Here is a 16964-nt window from a genome sequence, read left to right on the forward strand (position 1 = left end):
AGCTGCAACATTACGCGGCACCCAGGAAAGAAACGTGGTTTCTCGGCCTCAGGACGCTGCTGGACAGCGACAGCTCCAGAAGTCCACCGTGCTATCAAACCAGCCCTGAACGCAGTTTTAGGTCAGAAAGTTACGTAGTGCGTCATTAAGACCTGAGAAGGACCAGAGTAAAATTTTTATTCCTTCTTGAAAGGTAAGAACTGAAAATAGAGAAAGCAATGTGGCTGTCACACTTCAGTTTTCTCTGACTTGGTGAAAACAGGGACGATGTTATCTCCTTCCCTTTCGAAGGAGAATCCATCAGTTCAATCAGGAAGTGGCTTTATGCTGCATGAAGTGACGTTAACAACTCTAAGTGCTCCTTTTACTGTTCGTGGTCTACAGACGGAGACATTAACTTCCTGCTGGAGGCTTTAATGTCTCTGAGCTGCTGACTGAAGGATCGATGAGATGATGCCTTCAGTGACCAGAGAGCAGGAAATGTCGAATCCCGCTGAGGATTGAACATCTGAAACTCTTCAGTTTGCAGCGTCTGTGTTTTATTTCTTATGAAAACAGAAACGTTCTCTTCTTCAGATTTCTCAGCTCGTCTTCCTCTTGTTTCACATCCTCATCATCCCGTCAGCTGTTTGATCTGTTTACGTTGAGTCTGCAGAAAGTCATCTGGTAGCGTAGACAAGAAGAGATAGTTCCTAAGTTTCACTTCACCAGAAAAGCAGACATTGAAGATAAATCAAAGTTTTACAGTCAGAGAAGAAACCGGAAGAGGCCATCATCTGGAGGAGACTGGTTCAGGCTCGGTGCACACGTACAGGGACTTCTCTTTTGTATTTGTTGTTGACAGGATGAATATTTTTAATGACCAGAAGTTCAGTTTTTTGGTTTATGACATCAGATCATGAGCTGCTGCTATTGGCCAGGTTTAACATCACAAACATGCCATAATCTCCCATCTGTTTCCATGGCAACTTTTGCAGGATAGCGCTGGTGCTAACCTTGCTAACGTGACATTTTACATGTTTGCACATGAAGGTGTAAGGAGTGGTGGTTTGCTGTGTGAGCTCTGAGGTTAGGAGCGGCATCATCAGGTAGTAGCCCAATATATCCGATTATAAATGGAACAAATGTATGGAGGTCCAAAAACGCCAAAATCTAAAATACATATGGAAATATAAAAATGGCTCAGTAAATAAACTGGCATGCCAATAACCAGTTTTGGGAGGAACACGTTACAGTAACGATATTAGTTTTTTTGGGTAACGAAGTAAAGTAGTGTGTTATACTCAAAATATCGGTAACGAAATGACTTTACTGGACTACAGCAACATGTTTTTATGCGTTACTCGAGCCGTGTTTGTCGACGTGTAAAGTTCTGATTTGTTTTAATTGGTACGTGCTGCCTGTGTGTGTGCTTGTCTGGGCACGTTGCCATAGAGATTGATTTACGTGACGTAGCTGATTGTGCGCCAACTAAAGAGAAGGACAAATTAAGCTGGAGACGGAGATACGGCTTTTGGTCAGTGGCGATATTCGTATTATTTTCAGTTGAGTCCAGTTTCAGTCTAAACATGTGGAGAAGGACCCTGCTCGCCGGTCAGTGGAAGAAGTCCTTCAGCAGCCGACCCACCTAAACAAGCAGCCGACCAGCCTAAACAAGCAGCCGACCCGCCTAAACAAGCAGCCGACCCACCTAAACAAGCAGCCGACCAGCCTAAACAAGCAGCCGACCCACCTAAACAAGCAGCCGACCAGCCTAAACAAGCAGCCGACCAGCCTAAACAAGCAGCCGACCCACCTAAACAAGCAGCCGACCTGCCTAAACAAGCAGCCGACCAGCCTAAACAAGCAGCCGACCCACCTAAACAAGCAGCCGACCAGCCTAAACAAGCAGCCGACCCACCTAAACAAGCAGCCGACCCACCTAAACAAGCAGCCGACCTGCCTAAACAAGCAGCCGACCCACCTAAACAAGCTAAGCTTTTTTCAACATTTCAGTCAGTAAGCAGCCGGTAAGACAGAAATGAACAAACTAGTTGCAGGTACATTGTAGGAGACATGCTCCCCCTGTTGGCTGTTGAATTGCCAGGTTTAGAAAAATACTAGATAAAATGATGATGAGGCAAGTGTGTCCATTTCTTCCCACAGACAGGGACGTTGTTCTTGTGGTTTTAAAACCATTAATAATAACCAGCAATAAGTAGTGGTGTTACTTTTCAAATGCAGTAACAAGTAGTTTTATTACAATTTACATAAGTAACAACTAGTAACTAATTAGTTTTTAGAGTTACTACCCCAACACTGCCAATAGATTACACAAAAAAATATTTTAAATCAAGACTGAAAAGAAGCATCACAGGCTGGTTTGGGGGTTTTTCACCTGATACAGGGCTTGAAATGAGTGTTTCATAACTTGTTTTAAGATGTTTCTCACTGTCTAAAGTCTAGATATTTTATCTTACTGCATGGACAGATACTTTTACTTGATTATAGTCTGAATATTCTCAATTTAAATGTTTTTACTGATATTAAGATCATTTGTTCAGTGTGAATAGTTCGGTAAAGTAACTGCGCTCATGCAGCCTTCTAGCTGTTCAAACAGACAAGTATGAAAACCGTACGATTCCAAATCTAATACAAAACCAACATCATTCAAAGTTCTACCACTACTCACCTGGCTGAGCTCTTAAAGCTACAGTACACAATTACCCAGGAAAAGAATGAGCTCCTCCTTTACATTAATGAACTCAAATTAAATGTCCAGTGTTACTACTTTTCATTTATAGTTTGACATTATAAGGATTAGAATAAAATACATTCTCTTAAAAGTACCATGGTTGTTAGGTAATACTGCCACCAGAGGGCAGTGCAGAGTTCAGAGTTCACGTCCGAGTTTCTGTGTTTTAGCTGATAAAAATGGTGATGACGTTCGTTCTCAGAAAGAGACATAAAAGGAAGCAGCACAGTGGGTCTGTGTGGCCATAAAATACATCACAGCTTCTTCTTCTTTGCTCCTTTCGCTGGTCGCGCGTCAGCTACACTGCTCCACACTGCCCCCCCGAGGTTTACGGGGGTACTACTCCGTCTGCCTCTTCAGGGTATACATTCACAAGCGCCCCAAAAACGGAACAAAAACTTTTTTTCTGATCTGATTCAGACACGATCCTTCATAGAAAGTCATGATAGAGATCCTCTTTACCGTTAATTAATCATGAAGATCTGTGGATCCGATTTTATACAGAGATTATTCTGAAATAAAATAATCCTGACAATCTAAAGAGTTCATTTTCTGGAAATTTCCCATGACGTGCACACAGTAACCAAACATCTGTATGAAAGAATTTATTGTTGGTGTGAATGAAAGAACGTCCAACATGTTTCTGTACTATTGCAGCAACAAGTTTTATCTTCTAGATAAAGATTTACTTTTTACATTTTTAAACAACTTATCTTTTCTGTTTCGATCCCTGCAGGCGTGTTTGTTAAGACAGCTCTGTTTTTATTTCAGAGTTCCAGCTGGATGTTCCTGAACGCTGAAGATGACAACGTTTTGGCAGACTGCTCCTTTAACAGGACGAACGGATCAGGTCCGGTTGTCCTGACGGCGTTCATCAGCTTTCTTTGGCGTAAAGTTTGAAGCATTCCAGCTGTCCGTGAGAGAAACCTCAAGGCGGGTTCAAAGAAAACAAAACAAATCCCAGATCCAGTTCCTGGAACAGAACCAGTTCTTCCCACTAAGGCTTGTAGTCCAGGTCAACCCAGTCCAGGATGTGATCTCGGGGCCTTGGCCATGTCGGCGAAGGCGGGAAAAGTTCATTTATAAAAAGGCCGTGAACAGAGAAGGAAATTAATCCCGACGTCAGAATATCAGATTTAGAATCAAGTCGACACAATTTCACAGAAAATAGAAAAAATACAACATAAATACACATTTAACACAAATATCTGAAATCTGTCATCTTTGAGAAAAAGTCACAAATAAATTTAAACAAAATCCAGATTTTCCTCTTAACACAAGTAAAAATATAATTGGTTTGGTAATAAAAATGGGATTTCTTCAGAACAAAAATATAATAACTTTTCATGGAATAAAAAATAGAAGAATTTGAAAATTAGGTGCAAAAAAAATCTCATTTTGTTTTGATATTTTGGAAAAAAAAACATAAACCATAAAAAAATGATGGGTATAAAGTCAGAATTTAACAACAAATAAAGTCAAAATGTTTAAGAATTCAGTTTTTTATAGTAAAATATTGTGGTATAAAAAGTAAATATTTGAACATTTTTAAATGTTTAAAATGGATTAAACTCAGCAAACAAACAAACACTGTACAGCAGAAACGTCTCACCCCCGTTAGATTCAGTTCTTTTATGTGGAAGCATAAAACCAAAATAAATCATTTCTAAACTTTAATGTGACCTTTAACAGCCTGAAGAATTAAACTTAAACAATAAATTCTGATCTGGGAAAAATATAAAAAATAAAAAAACTATGATAAACTGGTTGCATAAGTTTGGGCGACCTTCAGCTGAGACACAGCAACGGGAAGTTGTGGTTGTTTCCCGCACGTGACGACAAGCTGCCGTTTTCTCCGCGTCTGGACGGAAGAAAAAAACCAAGCTCAGCTACAGTCTTCAAAAAATGCATCAAGCCTCCTAAAACCATGAGTGGAAGTTCTGCAACGTTCCGTCAGGCCCATGGTGAAGCACGGTGGTGGCGGTATCGTGATGTGGGGTCTCAATGCGTATTAGCTGGTAAACTGCAGGCAGGTTTAGTTTAGTAATCGAACACAAGTGAAGCCAAGAGTGAGATCAATTAAACCAAAACAGTGTTAATATCTGGACCAGTTCTACTGGAAAAGTCGGGTCCAGCGTAAAGAAGCTTATAACCCTGTTAAAGTTTTTCATCCTCTGCAGGCTGCAAGACGACGACTCCGTGAATTATTTCCATAATAAACGTCAGCGTGGCGTCACAACAAGTCAGGAACAGAGTTTTAAAGTTGGGAACTTTGGTTACTTTAACATGAAAAAACCTGGAATTTTAACGGGAGTGAAAACTTTAAATCTGCCTTCGGGGTTTAAAACGACTTTATTTTCTCTGAATATTAAAATATTAATGTTTACTGTAGACAGCTGATCTCTGAAAACGACTTCTTCCCCCAAAGTCACGACTTTCATCATCAACCTCAGAACAGCTTTTCCTTCGAGGCGTCTGCGTGAATGTTTATGGAGTCGATTGTAGCAGATCGTCTGATGATGAGGAGGATTCAGTCCTGGGTGATAAATGATGAAGAAGTCCATCAGCTGCAGTTGATGATGAAGATCAACCTCAGATCGTCCACCTGAACCTCAGCTTCCATAAAACGTCCCACATTGTAATTTTATAAACAAAATAAAAAAGATGCCATATTTCTTCCTCTGCGACCCTCACAGGGCCCCGAACCACAGTTTGGAAACCACTCTGCTCATCCACATTAGCTTGATGCGGGTTTGATCGCTTCCCCGTGTTTCCTGGAGCAAGGCACTGAACCCTGTGGTTCAGCAGGGAGCGCACCAGGACCACCAGGTGTTTGCATCCTCTCTACCGAGGCGCTGCTGAGCAAGGCACTGAGACACAGTCACATTTATATTCTACAGTTTTACTTCGTGGAGGATTAAATCCAACAAGTGAGTGCAAAATGGATAAAAAAAGAAGTCATCTTCATCGCCTCCATCCTCAGTCCTAAAACAGGTCATGTGAGGTTAAAGTGGAGGAGATGACTCGACCTTTGGAGGGACCGCCGGTCGACTCGGACAAAGAGGAGGTCGTCTGCAGAGACACAAAGAGAAAGTATGTTTTTATAAGACCAACTCCATAAAAAGTCATGATACTGTGATCCCACTATCTACAGTTTATATCATCAAAAGGTTCAAAGAATCAGAAGGAGTCTATGTGTGCATGGGACAAGGCTAAAGGTGAAAAATTAATACTGTAAAAGTAGATCCAGGGTGATGTTCGGCATGGTGTAAAAAGTAGTTCCAGGGTGATGTTCAGCATGGTGTAAAAAGTAGTTCCAGGGTGGTGTTCAGCATGGTGTAGCATCTCTTCTTCTAACATGTCTGGAAACGTCTGGGAAGTGAGAAGACCAGTTGCTGGAGTTTTAGGAGAGGAATGTTGTCCCATTCTGGTCTGATGCAGGATTCTAGCTGCTCTACAGTCCTGGATCTTGGTTGCTGGATTTCTGCGTGTCTGCAGGACACGCCGTCCATGCTTTCCACAAACTAGTTCACATCTTCATCCAGGTTTCCACTTTGCCTCAGACCGTTTTAAATGAGCTTTGGTCCAGAGAAGATGGAAGAAGCTGGTTCTGGATCCTGTTCACATCTGGCTTCTTCTCTGCATGATGGAGCTTTAACCTGCATTAGTGGGTTTCAGGGTGAACTGTGTTCACAGACAGTGGTTTCTGGAAGTCTTCCTGAGTCCATGCAGTGGTTTCCAGTAGAGAATCATGTCTGCTTTTAATGCAGAAGATCACCAGCATCCAGCCTTGTCCCATGCACACAGAGATTCCTCCTGATTCTTTGAATCTAGTGATGATATTCTACACTGCAGGTGGTGGATCTTCATAGTTTTAGATCCAGTTTGTTTCAGATTGGTGAAGCTCTGTCCATCTTTCCATCTGAGAGACTCTGCCTCTCTGAAATGCTCCTTTTATACCAGTCATGTTACTGACCTGTTGCCAGGTAACCTGGTTAGTTATTAAATGCTCCTCCAGGTGTTTCTGGTTTGTTCCTGTTCCAGCTTTTTCCAGACGTGTTGCTGCATCAGATTCACTCTCAGCTCATATTTTCATCACATGGTGAAACGTCTCAGTTTCATCATCTGATGTGTTTGTTATGTTTTTAAGATGCTTTTTTTTTTATCATGTGAAGCATTTTGTGCTTCAATCCTGCATGAAAAGTGCTGTATAAACCAAGTTTGATGCAATTTGATTTAATTTCTACTGGGAATAAAATATGAGTTGATGAGAATCTGTTTTATTTTCCTTTTTACAGCTTGTCTGGATCGGGGTTGTAAGGTGCAGTTTTCATGCTGTAAAGCGAACCAGCAGGAAACTGCAGCTCTGACTCGCGTCTACTCGCTGCTGCTGGTCCAGCGTCCTGCTGAACCTGCAGCTTCATGTTGAAGTGAAGCTGTTTATCATGTCAGAGGATAAACCGCAGCACGAGTTTCTAAATGTTAGGTTGTTTCAGGGATTTTCGCTGTACAACAGTTCACGGTGGGGGAGGAAAAAGGTGGGTTGGTACGGCTGAAACAGTGAGAGGAGTTCCATCTGAATAGATTATATTATAGAAAAAGGAACAGAGTAAGAACAGCTGGGTTTCTGTGCTTGCTTTGCTTTATTTCAGGTTAAAGTGGAAGCTGTCGCAAAGAAATAGGAAGGCTGAATGCTAATATGTCTTCTCTTTGTCTTTTCTGTTTTGCCTTTATCTAGTTTCCTCAAAAGGCTCCATCTTCTACCGAGCCATCATTATCAGCAAGAAGAAAAACTTTCCAGAAGAGAAATAATAAATAACTAATTCAAAATTAATGTTCAGCTGTGTCCTCTGTGTACAGAGGTTTCTTCAGATCCTCTGAATGTGTTAATTAATCACGCCTGGTCCTGAGGAACCCTGATGACAAGGCCCATTAACCTAAACCAGGTGTGATGGAGGGGATAACCTGCAGGACGGTGGATCCTGAAGACCAGAGGCCTTATTTATAAATTTTGTAAATTGTTTTAATGCAAATACAGATACATCTGATATTGGTAGCAGTTTATTTAGTTATAAATAATATTTCTTTCTTGCTGGGTGCTCTAGCTGGGTGGGCAGGGCTTCAGCTGGGTGGGCGGTGCAGAGGGACACAATCACCGCTTTTAACCAGGTGGACAAGGAGTTGGGGGAAATAAAGACCGTCAGGAAAGAAATTGGAACAATAATTTTAAAGAAAAACATTGTGTAAGAATAAATAAATAAAAGGAAATCCTTCTCTTGTGTTTCGTTAGCGTAGCATCACTTCTAGACCTCCAGCCTCCAGTCTGGTCCCGCTCTGCTGGAATGAAGGACCAAAGCTACTTTCCACACTGATGCTACATGCTGGCAGCAGACTGGCTCCTTATTTATCTGGATGGATTTTATAACATGAAGTTTTGTTCCACAATGACAGAACATGTTTTACTGGTTGAGCTTCCTATTAATATCATCTCCCTTTTTCCTGAAAATCCGGGTTTTCCCGAGCGTGGCTCTTAGGAGGATTAATATGGAACGTGTCTTTATTCATGTCTGCAAACAGCTTTAATATCTAACATGTGGTGTGGAAGGTGAGAATGGATTGTGTACAAACGTCTCACATTTCACATCATTTCCTGGTTTTATTCTGGACCGTTGGTGTCGCCGTTTCCCGTTTTTCCAGGTTTTGTGCGTTCGCCTGGGTCAGAGTTGTCGTGGCGGTATGAATGAGATGACTGTATGTGGTGTACGCCAGTTTTTATTTCTACACCAGCTTTAAAAATTAGGCCCCTGGACTGAAAAACACTGCTGTAGATGATGAAATATAAGTTTTTTTTTCCGTTTTACATGCAGGAAAATAACTTTGAAATGCCTTCATAACAGTTTTTTCCAGATTATTAAACCTCTGTCCATCTTTACTTCTGAGAGACTCTGCCTCTGTAAGGTGCTCTTTGTTCAGTCATCTTACTGATAATGAAACATGAAATATTCTCCATCAAACAGTCAAATCTCTGATCGGTTTTCTGTCTTTGGTGGACAGCAGCCGTCGTACCTGTGTGGACCGGCTGCCGGTGCGACGGCTCCGTGCGGCGCTGGTTTGGTGTTGGGCGTGTAGCTGGTGTGTGGGGGGAGGCCGGGGTGCGGCGGCAGGTGAGGGTGAGGGGGTGGGGCCGGAGGGCGGGGCTTTTTGGGCACCAAAGGTTTAAGTGGAACAGAAACCTGAAGAGCAGAAAAAAAGTTTAAATTAAAAAAAAAAGTCAAACCAACAAATTTTTTATTGGTACATAAATCAATAAATGTATTATTGATTAGTTTAATCAGGCCACCATGGCAGCTCTTAAACTTAATAGGAGAAAAACATCTGTAAATATTGTTTCTGTAGAATCTGAAGAATACTGAAACGTCCAAGTTTATTTGTGCTCCTGAACGCCTCCATTACATCACCAAATCCTCATCCAATCGGTTCAATCGTAAGATCAATAATCACAGTTATTGATCATCTAAATAAAACATCAACACTGACTGATTGGTTAGAATCACACACCACTACAGTGCTAACCGCTAACCGCTAGCAGCTAACCGCTAGCAGCTAACCGCTAGCCGCTAGCAGCTAACCGCTAGCCGCTAGCAGCTAACCGCTAGCTGCTAACCGTTAGCAGCTAACCGCTAGCCACTAACCACTAACAGCTAACCGCTAGCAGCTAACCGCTAGCAGCTAACCGCTAGCAGCTAACCGTTAGCAGCTAACCGTTAGCAGCTAACCGCTAGCAGCTAACCGCTAGCAGCATGCAGAGTACCTGTGGAGGTGTGATGGGGTCAGGGGGGAGAGGCTTGCTGGGCGGAGCCGGTCGACTCACTGCCTCCTGGAAGGTTAGTGAGGAAGAAGAGGAAGATGATGGTGAGGATGAAGCAAAGTTTGACAGGATTGTTAAAACTTCGTGCAAACAGAAAAAGGAAAAAAGGAAAATGGGAAAGTGAAGTGTTGAAACAACCCGACAGGTATGGAGCTAAAATACTGACACGTTTTAGAAATTTACTGTTGTATAAAATGTAGCATAAATGGATTTTTATTGTATGTTTTTATTATCATCTTGGTATGATTTATTTACAGTTTGTTTTTTTATATTTGTTTGTCTGGGGTTTGATTCAGACTGTTGAGTTTTTATTTTACATAAACTGAGCATCATCCAATAAGACAGATGGAGAATATTTTTTTCATAATTTTTATAACAAATTTGTAATAAAATCAAATCTTCTTTTAGAACATTAATAAATAAATTTGTTATTGATAATAAAGCTTCTCTGAAAACTCAGTTTACTAAATTTCTTTTCTATCCACCTCATGAAAGAGAAAAACATGGAAATGATGGACGACATGTGACTGATGCAGACACAAACTGAACCTCCAAGCAGCAGGTGGCGCTGCAACAAACACACTGCAGGTAGAGGTGACTATACCTGGTTGCTGGGGGTGGGGGGGTCAGGGGGCAGAGGCTTGGTGGGGGGAGCTGGTCGCTGTTTAACCAACTGAAGCAGCAGAAATAAGCAGAAGAAGAAGGAGTCAGTGAAATATAAGACTGAATAAATAAAGGAAGAGCTCAACATTCTACTGAAATCCTCTGTACACCCAACGTCCACTTTATCAGGTCCACTGCTCTACTTCCTGTTAACATAAATATCTCATCAGCCAATCACAGGGCAGCAACTGTGTGATGCTGTCATGTCAATATGGAGCAAACCTCAGAGGAAGGTTTCCTCCACCTGCTTCCAACTATCACACCAGGATTAAAAAGGTCCGACCCGGTACCAGAAGGTGGACCTGATGGAAAGGACGACCCGGTACTAGGACGACCCGGTACCAGAAGGTGGACCTGATGGAGAGGACAACCCGGTACCAGAAGGTGGTCCTGATGGAGAGGACAACCCGGTACCAGAAGGTGGACCTGATGGATAGGACGACCCGGTACTAGAAGGCGGACCTGATAATGTGGAGGAAGTATGTGGATGTTGCTTGACGTGATTGATTCCAGGCTTGTTTCTGATATCGGCAGGTTTTAACGAGGAAGAGGATTTCTTGGAATGTTGAAGTATTCCTGTAATTCTGGAAACGTGTTTTTTATTGATGATGAAGACAACACAACTCAAACACATCAAACACAGCTGGACTGAGACGAGATCCACAGACACTTACAGAGACCCACAGGTATCTACAGAGATTCACAAGAACCTTACAGAGAACCACAGAGAGCCACAGGAACCTCACAGAGAACCATGGAGACCCACAGAGATCCACAGAAATCTACAGAGACCCACAGAAATCCACAGAAACCTTACAGAGAACCACAGAGATCCACAGGAACCTACAGATACCCACAGGAACCTCACAGAGAACCACAGATATCCACAGGAACCTCCCAGAGAACCACAGAGACCCACAGGTATCTATAAAGATTCACAAGAACCTTACAGAGAACCACAGAGAACCACAGGAACCTACAGAGACCTCACAGAGACCCACAGGTATCTACAGATACCCACAGGAACCTCCCAGAGAACCACAGAGACCCACAGGAACCTCCCAGAGAACCACAGAGATCCACAGGAACCTACAGACAACCACAGAGACCCACAGAGTTCCACAGAAACCGACAGAGAACTCGCAAAGACCCACAGAGATCCACAGAAACCTATAGAGACCTCAGAGACCCACAGAGTTCCACAGAAACCTACAGAGACCCACAGAAACCTACAGAGACCTCAGAGACCCACAGAGATCCATAGAAACCTACAGAGACCTCGCAAAGACCCACAGGTATCTACAGATACCAACAGGAACCTTACAGAGACCCACAGAGATCCACAGAAACCTACAGAGAACCATAGAGACCCAGAGGTATCTAAAGAGATTCACAAGAACCTTACAGAAACCCAGAGAGATCCACAGAAATCTACAGAGACCCACAGAAATCCACAGAAACCTACAGAGACTTCAAAGAGACCCACAGAAAACTACAGAGACCTCAGAGACCCACAGAGATCCACAGGAACCTCACAGAGAACCATAGAGACCCACAGAAATCCACAGAAACCTACAGAGACTTCAAAGAGACCCACAGAAAACTACAGAGACCTCAGAGACCCACAGAGATCCACAGGAACCTCACAGAGAACCATAGAGACCCACAAAAATCCACAGAAACCTACAGAGACTTCAAAGAGACCCACAGAAAACTACAGAGACCTCAGAGACCCACAGAGATCCACAGGAACCTCACAGAGAACCATAGAGACCCACAAAAATCCACAGAAACCTGCAGAGACTTCAAAGAGACCCACAGAGATCCACAGAGACCTTCAGAGACACACAGAGATCCACAGAAACCTACATAGTCCTCAGAGACCCACATAAATCTACAGAAACCTACAGAGAACCATAGAGACCCACAGAAACCTGCAGAGACTTCAAAGAGACCCACAGAGATCCACAGGAACCTCACAGAGAACCATAGAGACCCACAGAAACCTACAGAGACTTCAAAGAGACCCACAGAAAACTACAGAGACCCACAGAGATCCACAGAAAGCTACAGAGACCCACAGAGATCCACAAAAACCTACAGAGACTTCAAAGAGACCCACAGAGACCCACAGAAAACTACAGAGACCTCAGAGACCCACAGAAAACTACAGAGACCTCAGAGACCCACAGAAAGCTACAGAGACCCACAGAGATCCACAGAAACCTGCAGAGACCTCAAAGAGACCCACAGAGATCCACAGAAAGCTACAGAGACCTCAGAAACCCACAGAAATCCATGGAAACCTAAAGAGACCTCAAAGAGGCCCACAGAGATCCACAGAAAGCTACAGAGACCCACAGCATCTTCATAGAAATCCACAGAAACCCACATAGACCTCTGATTCATTCAGACACAGATGCAGACCTGACGGTGATTTCAGGTGCAGTTACCTGCGGTGGGGGTTTTAGGGCGGGGTCAGGGGGGAGGGGCTTAGTGGGAGGAGCAGGTCTGTCATGAACCTGATAGGAGAGAAGACAGGAAGCAGAGTGAAGCATGCAGACAGAATCCAACAGCAGCCGGTTGTTAATGTGAGAAGAGAAGCAGCTGCAGGTGTAGTCCTGGTCCTGGTCCTGGTCCTGGTGACTTCCTCCATGATGGAGAAACGTACCCTCAGGTTTGACCATATGACCACAGTTCATGCAGTACACTTCGTGTTTACACTGACATGAAGAACAAAATGTTTAAACGGGAACTAAAGAGTTAAAAATCAACTTCATCTGATCTGTTGAGAACAAATAAAACCTCTTTCTGTTCCGTAGAGAGACGTAAGAAAATCCTCCAGCCTTTCTCTGAACATCTTTCATCCTAAGAGTCTTTCATGGAGCTGATTTTGGACCAGATTCTTATTTTAGGCATCTTCTTTAAATGAAGTTTTAACCTGATTACCGCTCCGTCCTCACATTTGAGACGTGAAGCAATGATGAGATGTCATTTATAACCTGGATAAAACTGTTTTTTTTTCCACCTTTTTCTCTGATTCTCTTCCACGATTAACCCTTAAAACTCTAAACCATTTTTTCTAGTTTTGGTCCGCCTGTTTTTATATTTAATGTGGAAGCTGAACCTTTTTAACCCAACAAGCAGACGCAGTCGCCTCATTTAGCAACCGAACGTGGAAATGAGCGCATCAGCTTAGATCCACGTGTGATTTATGAAACGTTCTGACCGATCCCAGCATAGCAACGATCCGGTAACCATGATAAATCCATCGTCATTTACATGTTACGCCAGAGGCCCCGCCCAGTGAGGTCAAACCATGGAGAGAGGACGTTCTGCCAATGAACAAACAAACAGAAAAAACTTTTCAGAAGTGGAAAGGATCACTTGTGAGGTGGAACAGAAAAAAGAGGTTTTGTTTGGCAGCCTAAAAACCGGAGTCAAAGGCGGGAAAAAAAAAACGCTTCATGGAAGAGGATCACAGAGGCTGTTAACAACCTCGCAGCTGCTGATCCGACTCCGGCTGAGATATGAATAAAATTCTCAGCTTATATATGCCCATGATTAACCTTTTATTAGTTTTAATTAGGATAACAGCCCATACCTGGTAACTGAAACAATTCTTTACTTTGCACACATGAAATTATAAATGACGCTGAAAACATTAAAAACTGAAGAAAACCTTTTTAAACTACTACACGTGTGTGTTTACCTGCGTTAGCTTAGCATTGTTGTGTTCAAGGTTCTGTTATATGAAGCCACGTTTTACAGCCTCCAGAAGAGAAACTGCAGCCTCTGGCATTTCCACCTGTCCAGTAAAGAACTGCACTGCACTGCATGGGAAGCGTTAGCCTGATTAAACAGGGCAGTTCTACAACTTGAAGGTCTAGACTACTTGTTAGAAAAGACGCGTCGGCTCCTGTCTCCTCTGTTTAGCCCCAGAGGCTGAGTTCTCTGGACATCCTCCTCTGGCTGCGCCGGGGCATCAGAAGGCTCCGTTAGCCAAAGCAGGTGTGCAGGACTGCATGGCAGGCTTCCTCTGGAGAGTCCAGCAGCGTGCCCTCACTGGTCCGAGACACATTTTATTTTAAGTGGGTTGGTGTGCACGCCCAGCATCAGTAAGCTATTTCATTTTATTAGTTTCTGGAATCCATTTTAATGCTTTTTTTGTAAATGGGTTCATGAGTCCTGAACATGTGGCTGCTGAAGCTGAGATGAAGGTTTGATGTTTAATAAAAATATTTTCAGCATCTGCTGAGCTGCAACGCTGATCCACACGGACTCAAACTTGCGTACACGACCTCAACCTGTCGTGAGATTTGATGGGATTCTACGCTTATGTCCAAATTAATAAATGCCGAGCCTTGCGTGGAAATGGTCATGCATTTCCACTTTTTCCTCATTTCCAGTTATTCCTGCTACTATTTACCTGCTAGCCTCACTAAACCAACTCCAGCTCAGCTGCTTTGTGGCGCCACCGTGCATCAGAAACGTCTTCTTGGCTTTATTCCAGCTGATGAGGTGATTCGGGAGGTCTAGCGGGAGTTTTAAGGGTTAATTGTGCAGAATGATTCTTTACTAATTCATATTTTTTATGGAAAACCACCAGATATGAATCCAAAGCAGCAGTATGTCCTCAGATCTGTAACATCCTGACTCTTTCTGGATCGTCGATCCAGTGATGCAGCAGAGAAATAAACCAGTTTCTACTGGAGTTAAACTGAGCTTTATTCTGCATGACAGATCCAGATGAAAACTCTTCGTTGCTATGGTTACCTCTTTCTGGGGCTGGGCCAGCGGGATGTCGGCCTGGGGGTTCAGGTGGTATCGGAGAGGTCGGACCTGCTCTCCGTTCCTGCCATCCACTCGCTCCATCACCGGAGTCCTGAACGAAACATGGAGGGAGTTTGAGAACATGTGAATATCACAGATCAAAGCAGGAGAGTGTGATGAAACGGTGACATCATCACAGGTCTAAAACAACGAACACACAACTCACAGATCAAACTTCAACTGTCCAACTACAGACGAGTAAACGAGCTGAAGCTGCAACATTTCAAGGACACAAACTTCCTGTTGGAGTTTAGACTTAAAGCTGCACCTGGACTTCATTACCCAGAACCCCCTCTGCCACGCCCCAGTTTTTCATCAAGGAAGTCAACAGCACCCAGAAGGAGACAGTTTAGATCTATATCGTGCAGCTTTGAGTCCTGAGCCAGAGCAGGTCTTCACTGCTCTGACTCTACAGCAGGGGTGTCAAACATACGGCCCTGGGGCCAAAACTGGCCCCCAGAGGGTCCAATCTGGACATCAGGATGAATTTGGTAAATATGAAAATGGCACAGAAGATATTTACTACAATTATTTCAGATAAAACTAAGTTTAATTCATAATTTGTCCATGTGAGGTTTAATTCTTTACTGTAAACAGCTACATGTCCTGGTACTCAAGGCTTGGTCCTGTGCTGCCATGGTTACCGCGTCTGTGCTGTCCTTCAGTCCAGCCCTCTCTAGCCATCGGTACTCTGGTGGTACATCCCATGCAGGGGCTTGTCCTCCATGATGGTTCCTGCATTTCATACTCCTCCAGGTTCCATTGCTTGAGGCATTCACCCATTGCTGCTGAGTGTACGGGCTCTGGACTCTGGATTTGGGGTGGAAGCCTCCATGTTTTATCATCTGTGGTCTGAACTTCCTCCTTAGCCAGCTTATTATCCCAGCAGGGTGTCTGATCTCTACCAGGGCAGAGCTGTTAACTGCCCGGATCTTGTTCTTGCCATCGAGCTGACTTCTCAGGACTTGCCTTACTCGTTGCAGATATTTGGCTGTGGCAGCTTTCCCTCTGGCTTCTCCATGGTTGCTGTTTACTTGTGGTGTCCTAAACATCTGTTATTCTGCAGTGTCCTCTGTATGGACCACCTTCCTTCTCTTCGTTCCGATGTCCCTGCTGTAGATCCTGGTGGTGTGGATCAGTGAGTCCTCGCCTCGCTCTCTCTTAGCGTACAGCTTGATGTCATGGATGTAGAGGAGGAGACTGATGGTGGTCCCATTCCTGAGTCGGTAGCCAGATCCAGACGTGTTGATTAGCTGAGGGGGTTCAGGTCTATGCAGAACAGCAGCGGGGACAGAGCTTCTCCTTGTTATATGTACAACAAGTAATTATATATGAAGTTTAAAAAATGGATGAGATTTATAAAAATGTATAAAACTGCATAAATAAAATTAAATAATTAAATTTATCTATTTATTTTATAAATGTTAATAAAAACACGCATGAATACACAATGTAAATAGAAATATATGCAATAAAAACATCTACTAGAATGAAAATAAATGAGAATATCTGCAGTAAATGTGTAACGGAGAGAAATTATCGTTGTCGCGGTATTTCACTCTGCTCCATGAACAGCTGCTACAGTTCGAGTCCTGGACTGGTTCTTCCTGGTTCCTACATCTCTGTCCCCGCTCTCTCCGATCCCCCTCCTGTAGAGCTGCTCTTAGTAATAAAGGCCACTGGAGACTAAAAACCCTTAAAATATAAATGATTATGTAGTTATTTTACTGCTCCGGACCTCCGGAGCTCAACCTGTGCGGGTTTGACACCCCTCCTCTACAGGAACGGACTACAGACCAGGACCCTGCAGGTCCAACAGTACCTGGAGACGTGGGCAGGTTCAAAGTCCAAATCCCACATCTCACA

General features: G+C 43.3%; 1 protein-coding gene across 4 annotated transcripts in view; it reads right to left on the reverse strand.

Moving 5' to 3' along the window:
• Positions 1 to 5093: 5093 nt before the first annotated feature.
• The window catches only part of adam15 (ADAM metallopeptidase domain 15), a 46451-nt gene continuing 34580 nt past the window's right edge, over positions 5094 to 16964 (reverse strand). Inside the window, exons 21-26 of one of the 4 annotated variants that reach the window (XM_041987076.1) lie at positions 15042 to 15150; positions 12719 to 12787; positions 10207 to 10275; positions 9546 to 9611; positions 8801 to 8967; positions 5094 to 5806 (exon numbers count right to left, since the gene is read on the reverse strand). In XM_041987076.1, the coding sequence (XP_041843010.1) occupies positions 5740 to 5806; positions 8801 to 8967; positions 9546 to 9611; positions 10207 to 10275; positions 12719 to 12787; positions 15042 to 15150 (547 nt within the window). In that variant the 3' untranslated portion in view covers positions 5094 to 5739. Of the gene's footprint in view, positions 5807 to 8800; positions 8968 to 9545; positions 9612 to 10206; positions 10276 to 12214; positions 12241 to 12501; positions 12788 to 15041; positions 15151 to 16964 lie in introns of those variants that run through there. The other 3 variants (XM_041987078.1, XM_041987079.1, XR_006010658.1) reach the window with 3 other exon arrangements.

The sequence above is a fragment of the Melanotaenia boesemani genome, chromosome 6, assembly GCF_017639745.1.
Source record: "Melanotaenia boesemani isolate fMelBoe1 chromosome 6, fMelBoe1.pri, whole genome shotgun sequence".
Classification (NCBI taxonomy): domain Eukaryota; kingdom Metazoa; phylum Chordata; class Actinopteri; order Atheriniformes; family Melanotaeniidae; genus Melanotaenia; species Melanotaenia boesemani.